The sequence below is a fragment of the Salmo salar genome, chromosome ssa19 (genome assembly GCF_905237065.1).
Source record: "Salmo salar chromosome ssa19, Ssal_v3.1, whole genome shotgun sequence".
Taxonomy (NCBI): domain Eukaryota; kingdom Metazoa; phylum Chordata; class Actinopteri; order Salmoniformes; family Salmonidae; genus Salmo; species Salmo salar.
In genome coordinates, this window is record NC_059460.1 from 42,799,844 (window position 1) to 42,817,039 (window position 17,196).

The 17,196-nt window shown below is 43.1% G+C and overlaps 1 protein-coding gene and 1 pseudogene across 1 annotated transcript in view; one reads left to right on the forward strand and one right to left on the reverse strand.

Annotated features, from left to right (window-relative positions):
- The window catches only part of LOC106578851 (heparan sulfate glucosamine 3-O-sulfotransferase 6-like), a 33,303-nt pseudogene extending 29,611 nt beyond the window's left edge, over positions 1-3,692 (forward strand).
- A 3,531-nt stretch (positions 3,693-7,223) lies between these two features.
- Positions 7,224-17,196, reverse strand: part of LOC106578856 (germ cell-specific gene 1-like protein) — a 46,068-nt gene continuing 36,095 nt past the window's right edge. The window contains exons 4-5 of the mRNA XM_014158082.2: positions 8,503-8,614; positions 7,224-7,886 (exon numbers count right to left, since the gene is read on the reverse strand). Of these exons, the coding sequence (XP_014013557.1) occupies positions 7,544-7,886; positions 8,503-8,614 (455 nt within the window). The 3' untranslated portion in view covers positions 7,224-7,543. The remainder of the gene's footprint in view (positions 7,887-8,502; positions 8,615-17,196) is intronic.

A 17,196-nucleotide genomic window follows, 5' to 3' on the forward strand; every position in this document is an offset into this window, starting at 1 on the left:
CGGATGGATGAATGCATGAATTAATTAATTAATTGATGAATGAATGACACAAAAACATAGTTTTCCCCTAATCAAATGCAGTACCCACACAAATACTCTATTCTTCAATCCTGTCTTCAGTCCTGTCTTCAGTCCTGTCTTCAGGGTCTTAAACCAGTATCTTGTCTTGGTCTCAGGTGAGATCGACTCTCTGTGGAGCCCTCTATGGATCGGACTGTACGCCCAGCACCTGGAGCGTTGGCTGGCCTGGTTCCCCCGGGCCCAGATCCATCTGGTCAGTGGGGAGGGCCTCATCTCCGACCCAGCCGGAGAACTAGGAAAGGTCCAGGACTTTCTGGGCCTTCAGAGAATTGTGACGGACAAGCACTTCTACTTCAATAAGACTAAAGGTTTCCCCTGCCTGAAGAAACCGGAGGGCAGCAGCAAGCCCCACTGCCTGGGAAAGACTAAAGGCCGGACACACGCCTCCATTGATCCGGAAGTGATCCGGAGACTGAGGGAGTTCTATAGGCCACACAACCAGCGGTTCTACCAGATGACTGGCCAGAACTTTGGATGGCAATGAGGACTCAGTAGGGATACCAAGGTAAAACATGAATCCAGAGTAACAAAGACACTCAGGCATGGTTCACAGGGACAGGGACAGACATGAATACTATTTTGGACATGCAGGACAAATCTAATCAGACCAACTACAATCCACAGCATGCGCTCTCTGATTACAACCTCATTGATGCCTAAAACAAAAGAGTACACTTTCTACTCAAACAGGCATAAATCATTCTCACGAATCGATTTCATACTATTATCTGCACCTCTATTTTCTATAATCAAGAAAATTGAAATTCGACATATGAGCTTGCCTGACCACCGTGCTTACTACTGCCAATTTCAAATATCAGAATCTCCTAAAATACCCACAAGATGGTGTTTCAACGTTTCATTGACACAAAATCCTACCTTCTGTAAACAATTTGAAATTGAGATAAATTAATTCATAACGATCAATAAAAAAAAATGTTTCAATGACCCCAGGATTCTATGGGATGCCACCATAGGTTTTTGCTAAAGATAATGGATTTGTTTCTGGGTTGAATAAATCACAATCAAAGAAGATATCAGAATTGGAAATGTTGTTAACTTTTAGAGCATTCTGAACAAACACTATTTTCAGACCAGGTAACTATTACTCTTTCCAAAGTCATGACAGAACTTCATTTACTGATAAGACAGAGTGCAGAACTTGCCATCCATCGAGTTAGATTCACCCATTACTTCCATGGTCCCGTTCGTTTACTGGCTGACAAGCTACGGAGTAATAAACAATTAGCTGATAAAACGGCTATTGAATCTCAAACAGTGAAATTACTATCAGATCCCAAATTAATCAATCAAAGATTCTCCCGCTTTTATAAATAACGGTACACCTCTGATTGTAAATCCACACCAAGTCCTTTAGAAAAGAATTAAGACCTCTTCTCTCAACAGAGAAAGACACCTTGCTGGGATACCAAATCTCTCTCAATGAACTCAAAGGGGAGTTGGATATCATGAATAAAGGTAAATCACTTGGATGGGTGGTTACTCCTCCTGAGGTCTATTTAACATTTTGGAATCAATTAGGTCCACTATTGCTCGAAATTATTAAACAGCCATTCACAAAGGTTCATTTGGACGAGATGTGAACACAGCACTAATTTCACTTTTATTAAAAAAAGGTAAGGCTGCCACCCATTGTTCTCATTATCGCCCCCTATCTTTGATCTTCATACAGAGTAATGACATAGCCACATACTGTTGATACAATGTAATGACATAGCCTCATACTGTTGATACGGAAGTGGCTCTGTGCTGGGAACTAAATCCAATGTTTATAGACCTCTGGGTAGTGAGGGAGATAATGCAGAAAGACCAGCTCTATGCTAGTTACCTTTCAGTATCTAACAGATGTTCAACGAAAAAAAGAAAGTGGCATTGTTTGAAAACACCTGGCGTTCTTGTCTTAGATACACGGTGACCCACCAGGAGTGAAGAACACGGCTACAGGATGTGTAGTCTGCAGTGTAGGGTGATGTGTGCTGTATTAGCAACGCCCTGCAGATGAAATACTAAACAAAACAGAAACAAGATAGTTGTCTTACCATGTTTCATGCAGTTAGATATTCCTTTTGCCCTTCCTTTTTATACGACTTAGCTATTTCAGTCCGTGCTTAGGCTTTGAATAAAATAGTTGTAGGCAATCAATACATAGTATACAGGAGGATGAATAATGTAGAAAGCAGTGAGAGGAAGTATGTGAGTAGCAGTGAGTAGCATCTTTATAAGCGCTCAGATTTGACTGAGTGGTTTGGTATCGTTGTTGAATAATGAATGTGCATAAGTGGATTAACTGTATCTGCCCTTTCTGGGTAGAGGTCGTCCATAGGCACAGATCTAGCATAAGTTTAGGCAAGGAAACACTAAACTAACCTTAGGTCACTGGCTATGGGCATCTTCATCCTAACCTGGGTAGCCCACCATAGGAGGACAACCAAAATATTACAATGGAAGAATCTGACATCTTAAACCAATATATTGGTATCAATGGGAACAGAAGCTTTTTGGTTCCAACGGGCTGCTGTAGAACCCGTCTCCTCTTTGGATGTATTTGCACTAGTTTGAAAAACGTAAAACAACAATAAAACTGATTTTGAAGCAAATGTCACATTGCATCATTGTACTGTCAAAACTATTCTGACTCCCGTGTGGCTCAATTAGTATAGCATGGCACTTGCAACACCAACCAAGGTTGTGGGTTGAATTCCCATGGGGGACCAGTATGAAAATGTATTCACTCATTGCTCAGATTGAAATGTAAATGAGGTTGTTGTGTTTATGAAATGAAGGAACCTGTGAGAGGAAGAAGGGCACAGAGCTTATTGAGTTGGTTGATCTGTGAGCAATAAGGCAGACCACCATGCTGACAGAAATGTGTTAACATTGCCCTCCAATGGCCATTAGAGGAACTGCACAATCATCAAATCCCCAACACTATTGTGTCTCCATCATGTGTTTTACTGCATACCCAGATTTGAAACATACTCAATCATAATCTAATGAAATTGTTTGTTATGAGTTATATAGGCATTTAGACTTTGTATAAAAATGTCAAATTTTATTTCTGTTATCAACACTGAACCTTATTAGTACATAACAATAGAAACAATTATATTTGGCAATAAACAAGTTACTAAACAACTCACTTTATGTTTCATCATTTGCCCGAGTATCTTTGATATAAAATTATTAATATTCTGTACAACTTAACATATAACTCCTATCATTTAAGTTAATCATTGCAATTAATCACACACAGAAAGTTACCAAAATAGCACTTAAGACATGAAAATAAATATCTGGCACCAATACACACAAAGGAGCATAACCATATGTACCGTGAAACTTATTGGAAACACACGAAGAAGAAGAAATTCAACTTGGCTGGAAAATGTTCAATATTTTTTAAAGAATCACTTAATTCAACAGTTAAATTAAATAAATGAATTTGAGTGTTAATAAATACATTAAAAAACGCAATATACATTATATACACAAATACATAATCAAATGAACTTTAAGCCAGGTAGTTATACTAACTATGAAAGTATAAATCCTACGTATCTTAAATACTGTTTTGAAATACATTTCTCTGATGCTGGTTCATTCAACTTGAAGTCTATAATGTATACAATTCTAGGACATTTATAGTTGTAGCCTTCCGTATTTCACTACAATTGTCAAGTAAACCTTTTAATTTCCTAGAAATCCTCATAAAAGCAATACATCTAAGTGCACATAGAAAGAAAGAGCAGGAAATCGTAACGGTTTTGGCCGTTTGCACAGATACGAGCCACATAACGGAATCTCCTGTGTCTCATAAGAGACACGACAATAGGAATAGAACATGGCCTTTGTAACTTTGTTACAGCGAGTCTCCCTCTCAGCAGATCTGCAGGCTGTTTGAAGTTGATCACAATACAGGAGCTGGAATCAAAGGCACTCAGCCTGGCAATTATCTCCACCCTCATCCTTTATCTACAGTGCCTTCAGAAAATATTCACACCCCTTGACTTTTTCCACATTTTGTTGTTACAGCCTGAATTTAGAATGGATTAAATAGAGATTTTTGTGTCACTGGCCTACACACAATACTCCATAATGTCAAAGTGGAATTATGGTTTTTGAAATGTTTAGAAATTAATACAAAATGAAAAGCTGAAATGTCTTTTGTCAATAAGTATTCAACCCATTTGTTATGGCAAGCCTAAATAAGGTCAGGAGTAAACATTTGCCTAACAAGTTTAACAAGTCACATAAGTTGCATGGACTCTGTATGCAATAATAGTGTTTAACATGATTTTTGAATGACTACCTCATCTCTGTACCCCACACATACAATTATCTGTAAGGTCGAGCAGAGAATTTGAAACACAGATTCAACCACAAAGACCAGGTTTTTTTTTCTAATGCCTTGTAAAGAAGGGCACCCACTGGTAGATGTGTAAAAATAAAAAAAACTGTCATTGAATACCCCTTTGAGCATGGTGAAGTTATTAGTTACACCTTGGATAGTGTATCAATACACCCAATCACTACAAAGATACAGGCATCCTTGCTAACTCAGTTGCCAGAGAGGAAGGAAACCGCTCAGGGATTTCACCTTGAGGCCAATGGTGACTTTAAAAAAGTTACAGAGTTGAATGGCTGATAGGAGAAAACTGAGGATGAATAAACAATATTGTAGTTACTCCACAATACTAACCTAACTGACATAGTGAAAAAGAGGAAGCCAGTTTGCAACAAGCCACTAAAGTAATACCACAATAAAATGTGCAAGTCAATTAACTTTTGGTCCTGAATACAAAGTGTTATGTTTGGGGCAAATCCAATACAACACATTACTGAGTACCACTCTCCATATTTTCTAGCATAGTGGTGACTGCATCATGTTATGGAAATGGTTCTAATCGTTAAGGCCTGGGGAGTTTTTCAGGATAAAACATAAACAGAATGGAGCTAAGCACAGGCAAAATCTTAGAGGAAAACCTGGTTGTCTGCTTTCCACCAGACACTGGGAAATTAATTCAACCTTCAACAGGACAATAACTTAAAACACAAGGCCAGATCTACACTGGAGTTGCTTAGCAAGAAGGTGCTTCTACAAAGTATTGACTCAGGGGTGTGAATACTGTATTTCATTTTCAATAAAGTTGCCAACATTTTTAAAAACATGTTTTCACTTTGTCATTATAGGGTATATTGTGTGTAGATGGGTGAGGGAAAAATATATGTAATCCATGTTGAATTCAGGCTGTAACACACTAAAATGTGGAACAAGTCAAGGGGTGTGAATACTTTCTAAAGGCCCGTGTATATACACTTTCCGAATTGATCAATTTTGACCCTTAATCATCCTATATCCATCTCTTTTCTATCCATCCCTCCTCTATCCATCCCTCCTCTATCCATCTCGCCTCTGTCCATCCCTCCTCTATCCATCCCTCCTCTAGCCGTCTCTCCTCTATCCATCCCTCCTCTATCCATCTCTCCTCTATCCATCCCTCCTCTATCCATCCCTCCTCTATCCATCTCTCCTCTATCCATCCCTCCTCTATCCATCCCTCCTCTAGCCGTCTCTCCTCTATCCGTCCCTCCTCTATCCATCTCTCCTCTATCCATCTCTCCTCTATTCATCTCTTCTCTATCCATCCCTCCTCTATCCATCCCTCCTCTATCCATCTCTCCTCTACCCTCCTCTATCCATCCTTCCTCTATCCATCTCTCCTCCATCCATCTCTCCTCTATCCATCCCTCCTCTATCCATCTCTCCTCTATCCATCCCTCCTCTAGCCGTCTCTCCTCTATCCGTCCCTCCTCTATCCATCTCTCCTCTATCCATTCCTCCTCTATCCGTCTCTCCTCTATTCATCCCTCCTATTTCCATCTCTCCTATATCCATCTCTCCTCTATCCATCCCTCCTCTATCCGTCTCTTCTCTATCCATCCCTCCTCTATCCATCTCTCTATCCATCTCTCCTCTATCCATCCCTCCTCTATCCATCTCTTCTCTATCCATCTCTCCTCTATTCATCTCTCCTCTATCCATCCCTCCTCTATCCATCCCTCCTCTATCCATCTCTCCTCTATCCATCTCTCCTCTATCCATCCCTCCTCTATCCATCTCTCCTCTATCCATCCCTCCTCTATCCATCCCTCCTCTATCCGTCTCTCCTCTATCCATCCCTCCTCTATCCATCCCTCCTCTATCCATCCCTCCTCTATTCATCTCTCCTCTATCCATCCCTCCTCTATCCATCTCTCCTCTATCCATCTCTCCTCTATCCATCCCTCTATCCATCTCTCCTTTATCCATCCCTCTATCCATCCCTCCTCTATCCATCCCTCCTCTATCCGTCTCTCCTCTATCCATCCCTCCTCTATCCATCTCTCCTCTATCTATCCCTCCTCTATCTATCCCTCCTCTATCCATCCCTCCTCTATCCATCTCTCCTCTCTGCCTTTCCATTTCCAAAGCCGTGGGAAATAGGGGTGCTGAGGTTGCTGCAGCAACCCCTGAAAATACATTAAATTATTTACTTTGTCCATTTCTATGCTTTATTACTGTATCGTCTGTCTGTCTGTCTGTCTGTCTGTCTGTCTGTCTGTCTGTCTGTCTGTCTGTCTGTCTGTCTGTCTGTCTGTCTGTCTGTCTGTCTGTCTGTCTGTCTGTCTGTCTGTCTGTCTGTCTGTCTGTCTGTCTGTCTGTCTGTCTCTCTCTCTCTCTCTCTCTCTCTCATCCTCTACACATCTCTACTTCAGCTTGGAACATCAGGGAAACCTGGAGTTGGATCTCCTCTAACATGAAGTCACTGTTGCTAATGCAATTTGGTTAGTACACTGGGTGCATGTCGGAAATCATTCCAGAAGAGAGGAAATGTCTCTGTGTTATTCTATTGAAGTATATCAAAGCTGTGTCTCAATGTGGCATCAGCTCAACAGTGTTTCCACAGAGGTATGCTGTAGGAAAAATATGTTTCTCTTAGTGTTATATCCTCAGTAGAAAAGGCAAATGAGGAGTTTTCACATAAAATTCACGCTCACACACATACACACACACAGACACACAAAAGCACAGCTTCAGCAAACCAATGCATAAAGATAATACTGCAACAAATAAACCCTTAAACATAGTTACTAGATATTTAATAAAGGAAAACAGTGACTGAAGCCCATATTGAAGTTTTGTCAGGACAGGAGCACCCTGAACAGTAAGAGCACATCACTGAGCCAAGCGGCAGTGGAGGGGAGTGCAGGAGGTACCCCAAACAAGAGGTGGAATATATTGTCTCTGGTGGGATACTGTCCTGGTTTGGAAAGAACTGTGCGTGTGTGTGTGTGTGTGTGTGTGTGTGTGTGTGTGTGTGTGTGTGTGTGTGTGTGTTATATATGTGTTTGCATTTGTATATGTGTATGTGTGTTCCTTGGTCAGTCCCCTAGTCCTCTCTCAGAAGTACTCCTCTCTTATCGGATCTGGCAGATCGTTCAGGTCCAGGAACACTGATGCGTTGGACAACTTCCTGCCATTACTGGAGAGATCCAGCAGTTCCTCTGCCGTGTTGGGCACTGAGCTGATGTACATGTCCCACACTTGCTCCACATGACCCCCATGTCCGACGTGTCCCACCCCAACCCCTGGTCCAGAGTCCAGCTCAAGTAGCTTCTGCTTGATCTTCAGGTTCTTCTGGACGTTCCTGCGCTTGTGTTTGAACTCCAGAATGGTCTTGGTGTACCGATTGATGATGGTGACCGAGGAGGCCATGCAGGCTGTGAACGAGCTCCACGCCAGGCTAGAGAAGAAGGAGGAAGGAAATGGTAGACACAGAGTGAATAAAGAAAATGTGTAACAAATTCTGACAAAAAAAAGATCTATGAGAAGTATGGTCTTCCAATCTGAGGTGACGGAATCCCCCCCCCCATACAGCGTATAGAGCATAGAATCTCTGTGTGTGTGTGTGTGTGTGTGTGTGTGTGTGTGTGTGTACATGTTTAACTACTGTATATTTGTGGGTACCAGAAGTCCCAACAAGAATAGTAAACAAATAAAAATGTGACCAACTGAGGACATTTTGTTAGTCCCCAGGAGGTCAAATGCTGTTTCTAGGGGGTTTAGGGTTTAGGGCTAAGGTTAGAATTAGTGTTTAGGGTTAGGAGCTAGGAGCTAGGGTTATTTTTAAGGTTAGGAGCTAGTATTAGGTTTATGGTTAGGGTTAGGAGCTAGGGTTAGGTTTAGGGTTAAGGTTAGGTTTTGAGATTAAGGTTAGGGTTAGGTTTTGGGGTTAATGTTAGGGTTAAGGTTTTGTGAATTTTGTATCCCCACAAGTTTAGTTGTACAAGACCGTGTGTGTGTGTGTGTGTGTGTGTGTGTGTGTGTGTGTGTGTGTGTGTGTGTGTGTGTGTGCTTACATGTATGACCAGCTGTAGTCCCATGACTGAGGCTTCCAGTCCTCTGGCCCCAGACTGACTGTCAGCTGAAAGGCTGTGGTGAACATCATGTGGGCCACCATGCCAAGCAGACCTGGAAAGTCAAGAGAAGTTAAACGAGTCTAGTGCTGTAGAAAAGAGCATTATAGACAAGTGGGAGAGTTCTACTTTCCACCACAGGGTGACAGTATTGAGCTATAATGTCATGATAACTACTGTAGTCCTTGAGCACCACAGTGTGTGCTGCCATTTCTTCCATCCCACATTCAGTTACACTAATCTTTAATCTAATCACTCATTTAATCCTAAACTTCTTGATGATGAGTTGATTTGTTGAATCATCTGTGTTAGTGCTGGGCTGGAACAAAAGTCTGCTCCCTCCGTAGCAGCTCTCCTAGACCTGGAAACCACTGAAAAACAGCACTGAGCTAAACTGAGAAGAAGAGTTATGTCAGTATAGGGGACTGGCAGAATGACCACTCAACTGGACAATTGGCTAACTTGCAGCTGTTTTTCTGCACTCTTTCCGTCTCTCTGCCAAAACCTCAAATCTCTCCCTCTCTGCCAAATTCTCTCATTCTCCCCCCTCTCTGACAATCATCCCAGTAATTAACATGAAGTTGAAAATACATAAACTCAGCAAAAAAAGAAACGTCCTCTCACTGTCAACTCCATATATTTTCAGCAAACTTAACATGTGTAACAAGATTGAACAACTGAGACATAAACTAAACAAGTTCCACAGACATGTGACTAACAGAAATGGAATAATGTGTCCCTAAACAAAGGGAGGGGGGGGGTCAAAATCAAAAGTAACAGTCAGTATCTGGTGTGACCAACAGCTGCATTAAGTACTGCAGTGCATCTCCTCCTCATGGACTGCACCAGATTTGCCAGTTCTTGCTGTGAGATGTTACCCCACTCTTCCACCAAGGCACCTGCAACTTCCTGGACATTTCTGGAAGGAATGGCCCTAGCCCTCACCCTCCGATCCAACAGGTCCCAGACTTGCTCAATGGGATTGAGATCCGGGCTCTTCGCTGGCCATGGCAGAACACTGACATTCCTGTCTTGCAGGAAATCACACACAGAACGAGCAGTATGGCTGGTGGCATTGTCATGCTGGAGGGTCATGTCAGGATAAGCCTGCAGGAAGGGTACCATATGAGGGAGGATGATGTCTTCCCTGTAATGCACAGCGTTGAGATTGCCTGCAATGGCAACAAGCTCAGTCCGATGATGCTGTGACACACCGCCCCTGACCATGACCATCCACCTCCAAATCGATCCCGCTCCCGAGTACAGGCCTCGGTGTAACGCTCATTCCTTCGACGATAAACGCGAATCCGACCATCACCCCTGGTGAGACAAAACTGCGACTCGTCAGTGAAGAGCACTTTTTTCCAGTCCTGTCTGGTCCAGCGATGGTGGGCTTGTGCCCATAGGTGACGTTGTTGCCAGTGATGTTTGGTGAGGACGTGCCTTACAACAGGCCTACAAGCCCTCAGTCCAGCCTCCCGCAGCCTACTGTGGACAATCTGAGCACTGATGGAGGGATTGTGCGTTCCTGGTGTAACTCGGGCAGTTGTTGTTGCCATCCTGTACCTGTCCCCCAGGTATGATGTTCGGATGTATCGATCCTGTGCAGGTGTTGTTACACGTGGTCTGCAACTGCGAGGACGATCAGCTGTCCATCCTGTCTCCCTGTAGTGCTGTCTTAGGCGTCTCACAGCACGAACATTGCAATTTATTGCCCTAGCCACATCTGCAGTCCTCATGCCTCCTTGCAGCATGCCTAAGGCACGTTCACACAGATGAGCAGGGACCCTGGGCATCTTTCTTTTGGTGTTTTTCAGAGTCAGTAAAAAGGCCTCATTAGTGTCCTAATTTTTCATAACTGTGACCTTAATTGCCTACAGTCTGTAAGCTGTTAGTGTCTTAACGATCGTTCCACAGGTGCATGTTAATAATTTTTTTATGGATCATTGAACAATCATGGAAAACAGTGTTTAACTTGTTTGGGATGGGGGCAGTATTTTGACGTCCGGATGAAAAGCGTGCCCAAAGTAAACTGCCTGTTACTCAGGCCCAGAAGCTAGGATATGCATATAATTGGTAGATTTGGATAGAACATTCTAAAGTTTCTAAAACTGTTAAAATAATGTCTGTGAGTATAACAGAACTGATATGGCAGGTGAAACTCCGAGGACAAACCATCCCCCCCAAAAATATCCTACCACTATTTTCAATGGCTGTCACTTTTATTATAAGGCGAAGTCCTCCCAGATTGCAGCTCCTAGGGCTTCCACTAGATGTCAACAGTCTTTAGAAAGAGTTTCAGGCTGGTTTTTGGAAAAATGAGCCAGAAATTGTAGTTTTTCTAGGTGGCTCCCATTTTAGCTGTAGTGTTTCCAAGCGCGTGGAAGAGAGCGCGTTCTTTGGTATTTTTGTCCGGTAAAGACAATAACGATTCTCCGTCTTAAATTGTATCATTTATTTACATATTAGGCTACCTAAGGTTTGATTATAAAAGTTGTTTGACTCGTTTGGATAAGTTTATTAGTAACGTTTGGGATTCATTTTGTATGCATTTTGATGGAGGGAAACTGGGTGGAATATTGACTGAAGCACGCCAGCTAAACTGAGTTTTTATGGCTATAAAGAAGGACATTATCGAACAAAATGACAATTTGTGATGTAACTGGGACCTTTTGGAGTGCCAACAGAAGAATATCATCAAAGGTAAGGCATTTATTATATCGCTATTTCTGACTTTCGTGTCGCACCTGCCTGAAATATGTTTTACATGGTTTTGTATGCGGGGCGCTTTCCTCAGATAATCGCATGGTGTGCTTTCGCCGTAAAGCCTTTTTGAAATCTGACACAGCGGCTGGATTAACAAGAAGTTAAGCTTTGTTTTGATGTATTACACTTGTGATTTTCTGAAAGTTAAATATTTATAATTCTGTAGTTTGAATTTTGCGCCCTGCAATTTCACCGGATGTTGTCGAGGTGTCCCACTAGTGGCACGCCTTTCCCCAAGATTAAACCCTTTACAATGAAGATCAGTGAAGTTACTTAGATTTTTATGAATTATCTTTGAAAGACACGGTCCTGAAAAAGGGACGCTTCTTTTTTTGCTGAGTTTATTTATATGTATTTTCCAGACATTGAAATCAGGTGCATTTTAGGTGCTGAATGAAAGGTGAAAATAAGTATTTTCCAGATGTCGAAAATACCTATGGAAAAACAAACACTTGCAACGCATGCTGGGTATTATTCTATTGAGCTCCGTCTCAAAAAACAAGTACAGATTTGTTCGGAACAGATCCAAATTTGAACTAATCATAAATGTCTAGGCAAGGGCTCTCCTTGAGAGCTACCGTCCTGTAGGTTGTTTCAGAAGTTTTAACCTGTTGGGGCTAGGGGGCAGTATTTGCACGGCCGGATAAAAAACGTACCCGATTTAATCTGGTTACTACTCCTGCCCAGTAACTAGAATATGCATATAATTATTGGCTTTGGATAGAAAACACCCTAAAGTTTCTAAAACTGTTTGAATGGTGTCTGTGAGTATAACAGAACTCATTTGGCAGGCCAAAACCTGAGAAGATTCCTTACAGGAAGTGGCCTGTCTGACCATTTCTTGCCCTCCTTGATCATCTCTAACAAATACAGGGGATCTCTGGCATGACGTGACACTTCCTACGGCTCCCATGGGCTCTCAGAAGGCGGGAAAAAGCTGAATGATGTAATTCCATCCCCAGGCTGAAACACATTAGCGCGTTTGGCAAGTGCTCTATCAGAGGGCCATTAGACTGAGGCTCGTGCATGAGGGGATAGCATGCTTTTACTTTCACTCTCTTTGTAATAAAAAACGATTTCCCGGTCGGAATATTATCGCTTTTTTACGAGAAAAATGGCATAAAAATTGATTTTAAACAGCGGTGGACATGCTTCGAAGTACGGTAATGGAATACTTAGAATTTTTTTGTCCCGAAATGCGCCGTGATCGTAACCCTTCTTTACCCTTTCGGATAGTGTCTTGAACGCACGAACAAAACGCCGCTATTTGGATATAACAATGGATTATTTGGGACCAAACCAACATTTGTTATTGAAGTAGAAGTCCCGGGAGTGCATTCTGACGAAGAACAGCAAAGGTAATAACATTTTTATTATAGTAAATCTGACTTTGGTGAATGCTAAACTTGCTGGGTGTCTAAATAGCTAGCCCTGTGATGCCGGGCTATCTACTGAGAATATTGCAAAATGTGCTTTCACCGAAAAGCTATTTTAAAATCGGACATAGCGAGTGCATAGAGGAGTTCTGTATCTATAATTCTTAAAATAATTGTTATGTTTTTTGTGAACGTTTATCGTGAGTAATTTAGTAAATTCACCGGCAGTGTTCGGTGGGAATGCTAGTCACATGCTAGTCACATGCTAATGTAAAAAGCTGTTTTTTGATATAAATATGAACTTGATTGAACAAAACATGCATGTATTGTATAACATAATGTCCTAGGGTTGTCATCTGATGAAGATCATCAAAGGTTAGTGCTGCATTTAGCTGTGGTTTGGGTTTATGTGACATTATATGCTAGCTTGAAAAATGGGTGTCTGATTATTTCTGGCTGGGTACTCTGCTGACATAATCTAATGTTTTGCTTTCGTTGTAAAGCCTTTTTGAAATCGGACAGTGTGGTTAGATTAACGAGAGTCTTGTCTTTAAAATGGTGTAAAATAGTCATATGTTTGCAAAATTGAAGTTTTTGCATTTTTGAGATATTTGAATAACGCGCCACGGGATTACACTGGCTGTTGAGTAGGTGGGACGCTAGCCCATAGAGGTTAACATCACAGTAGAGTACAGTACAGTACAGCACGGTATGGTATGGTACAGGACAGTAGAGTTTTATTCAGTAGAGTAGATTAGAGTACGGTATAGTTTAATTCAGTAGAGTACACTACAGTACAGTTTAGTTCAGTAGAGTACAGTAGAGTACGGTATAGTTTAATTCAGTAGAGTGCAGTTCAGTTTAGTTCAGTACAGTACAGTTTAGTTCAGTAGAGTACATTAGAGTAAAGTAGGGTACATGTCACGACTTCCTCCGAAGTCGGTCCCTCTCCTTGTTCGGGTCGACGTCACCGGTCTTCTAGCCACCTTTCATTTTCCATTTGTTTTGTCTTGTCTTCCCACACACCTGGTTTCAACTCCAACGGCCTTGGTCTCACCTGATTTTCTAACTGATCTCCCCCCTCACAGGGTAACACCGCGATCCTGGTCGTTGTGGATCGGTTCTCGAAGTCCTGTCATCTCCTTCCTCTGCCTGGTCTCCCTACGGCCCTACAGACTGCGGAGGCCTTGTTTACGCACGTCTTCCGGCACTACAGGGTGCCTGAGGATATAGTGTCTGATCGAGGTCCCCAATTCACGTCTAGGGTCTGGAAGGCGTTCATGGGACATCTGGGGGTCTCGATCAGCCTTACTTCAGGGTTTCACCCCGAGAGTAATGGGCAGGTGGAGAGAGTAAACCAGGATGTGGGCAGGTTTCTGCGGTCCTATTGCCAGGACCGGCCAGGGGAGTGGGCGGCATTCGTGACCTGGGCCGAGATGGCACAGAACTCGCTTCGCCACTCCTCCACTAACCTCTCTCCCTTCCAGTGCGTACTGGGGTACCAGCCGGTTCTGGCGCCTTGGCATCAGAGTCAGACTGAGGCTCCTGCTGTGGATGACTGGTTCAGGCGTGCGGAGGAGACATGGGAAGCTGTCCATGTTCACCTTCAGCGGGCCATGCTGCGCCAAAAAGAGAACGCAGACCGCCACCACAGTGAGGCCCCGGTGTTTGCACCGGGGGACCGGGTCTGGCTCTCGATCCGAAACCTGCCCCTCCGCCTGCCCTGCGGGAAGCTAGGTCCGCGGTTTGTTGGGCCATTTAAAGTCCTGAGGAGAGTGAACGAGGTTTTTATAGGTTACAGCTTCCCCCCGATTACCGTATTAACCCCTCGTTCCATGTGTCTCTCCTCAGGCCGGTGGTGGCTGGCCCGCTCCAGGAGTCTGAGGTGCGGGAGGTTCCTCCGCCCCCTCTGGATATCGAGGGGGCCCCGGCGTACTCCGTTCGCTCCATACTGGATTCGAGGCGTCGAGCGAGGGGCCTTCAGTATGTCGTGGAGTGGGAGGGGTACGGTCCGGAGGAAAGGTGCTGGGTTCCGGTCGAGGACGTGTTGGACTCTTTAATGCTGCAGGAGTTCCACCGTCTTCGTCCGGATCGCCCTGCACCTCGTCCTCTGGGTCGTCCCCGAGGCCGGTGTCGACGCGCTGCTGGAGCCAGGCGTCAAAGGGGGGTACTGTCACGACTTCCTCCAAAGTCGGTCCCTCTCCTTGTTCGGGCGAGGGTCGGCGGTCGACGTCACCGGTCTTCTAGCCATCGCCGATCCACCTTTCATTTTCCATTTGTTTTGTCTTCCCACACACCTGGTTTCAATTCCATCATTACATGTTGTGTATTTAACCCTCTGTTCCCCCCATGTCCTTGTCCAAAATTGTTTGTTGTAAGTGCTTGTGCACGTTATGCTGGTGGTTGACGGGTTTTGTACCCATTTGATTTATTGTTCTGTTAACAGTGGTTTTTATTATTAAACTGCGCTGTTGTAAATCAGTTTTTGCTCTCCTGCGCCTGACTTCTCTACCGCCAGTACGCACCCCTTACAGTACACTACTGTACAGTTTAATTCAGTAGAGTACACTACAGTAGAGTTTAGTTCAGTAGAGTACATTACAGTACGGTATAGTTTAATTCAGTAGAGTACACTTCAGTACAGTTTAGTTCAGTAGAGTACAGTAGATTACAGTACAGTTTAATTCCGTAGAGTACACTACAGTACAGTTTAGTTCAGTAGAGTACAGTAGATTACAGTACAGTTTAATTCATTAGAGTGCAGTACAGTTTAGTTCAGTACAGTACAGTATAGTTAAGTAGAGTAAATTAGAGTAAAGTAGGGTACAATACAGTACACTATATTTTACTTTTCTTTATTGTACTGTACTGTACTCTACTGTATTGTACTGTACTCTACAGTGTTTTACTGTACTGTGTTGTACTGTACTCTACTTTTCTTTACTGTACTGTTCTTTACTGTACTGTGTACTGTAATATATGGTACTGTGCTGTCCTGTGCTGTCACAACTTGTGAGACATATACTGAATAAAAATATAAATGCAACATGCGACAGTTTCAAAGATTTTACTGAGTTACAGTTGATCAGTCAATGTCAGAAAATCAGTCAATTGAAATAAATACATTTGTCCCAAATCTATGGTTTTTACATGACTGGGCAGGGGCACAGCCATGGCTGGCCCTTGGAAGGCATAGGCCCACCCACTTGAGATCCAAGTCCACCTACTGGGGAGCCAGGCCCAGCCAATCAGAATTAGTTTTTTCCCCACAAAAGGGCTTTATGACAGACAGAAATACTCCTCAGTTTCATCAACTGTCTAGGAGGCTGGACTCTGACGATCACGCAGGTGAAGAAGCGGAGTGGAGTTACATTTACATTTTAGTCATTTAGCAGACGCTCTTATCCAGAGCGACTTACAGTAGTGAATGCATACATTTCATCCATTTTTTTCTGTGCTGGCCCCCCGTGGGAATCGAACCCACAACCCTGGTGTTGCACTACAATACTGTTGCTCTACCAACTGAGCTACAGGGAAGGCTAGTTCCTGGGCTGGCGTGGTCTACGGTTGTGAGGCCGGTTGAACGTACTGCCAAATTCTCTAAAATGACGTTGGAGGCGGCATATGTTAGAGAAATGAACATTACATTCTCTGGCAACAGCTCTGGTGGACATTCTTGCAGTCAGCATGCCAATTGCACATTCCCTCATAATTTGAGACATCTCTGGCATTGTGTCGTGTGACAAAACCGCACATTTTAGAGTTGCCTTTTATTGTAATTATCATGCAATTATCATCTTCTTGTTATTCCACACCTGTCAGGTGGATGGATTAAATTGTCAAAGGAGAAATGATCATTAACAAGGATGTAAATACATTTTTGCACAAAATTTGAGAGACATTTCTGTGATCTTTTATTTCAGCTCATGAAATCTTTATCTCTCTCTTTCTCCTACATCATTCTTTCTCTCTCTCTGTTTCTCCTACATCTCTCTCTTTCGCTCTCTCTCTCTCACATCTTTCTCTCTCTTTCTTTCTAATTCTCCTACTTCTCTCTCTCTCTTGCTCTCTCTCGCTCTCTCTCTCACACATCTTTCTCTCTCTTTCTTTCTAATTCTCCTACTTCTCTCTCTCTCTCTCGCTCTCTCTCTGACCTTTCCCCTCTCTCTCTCACACATCTCTGTCCTTTCCCCTCTCTCTCTCTCTTTCTCTCACACACATCTCTCTCTGTCCTTTCCCCTCTCTCTCACACATCTTTCTCTGTCCTTTTCACACCTCTCTCTCTCTCTCTCTCTCCCTCTCTCCCTCTCTATTTCCGGCTGGGCTACTAACATGACAGCAGAAGCGAGGGATCTCCTCAGACTTTCATCACTCCCAAAAAAGTGAGGGAACAGAAAAAAACATGAGGAATAACAAACCGACTCTGTGCCAATCCGATTAGTGGTTAAGTCCCCCAAATCTCAGACTGAACAAGAGCGGAGCTGATAGCAGCAAA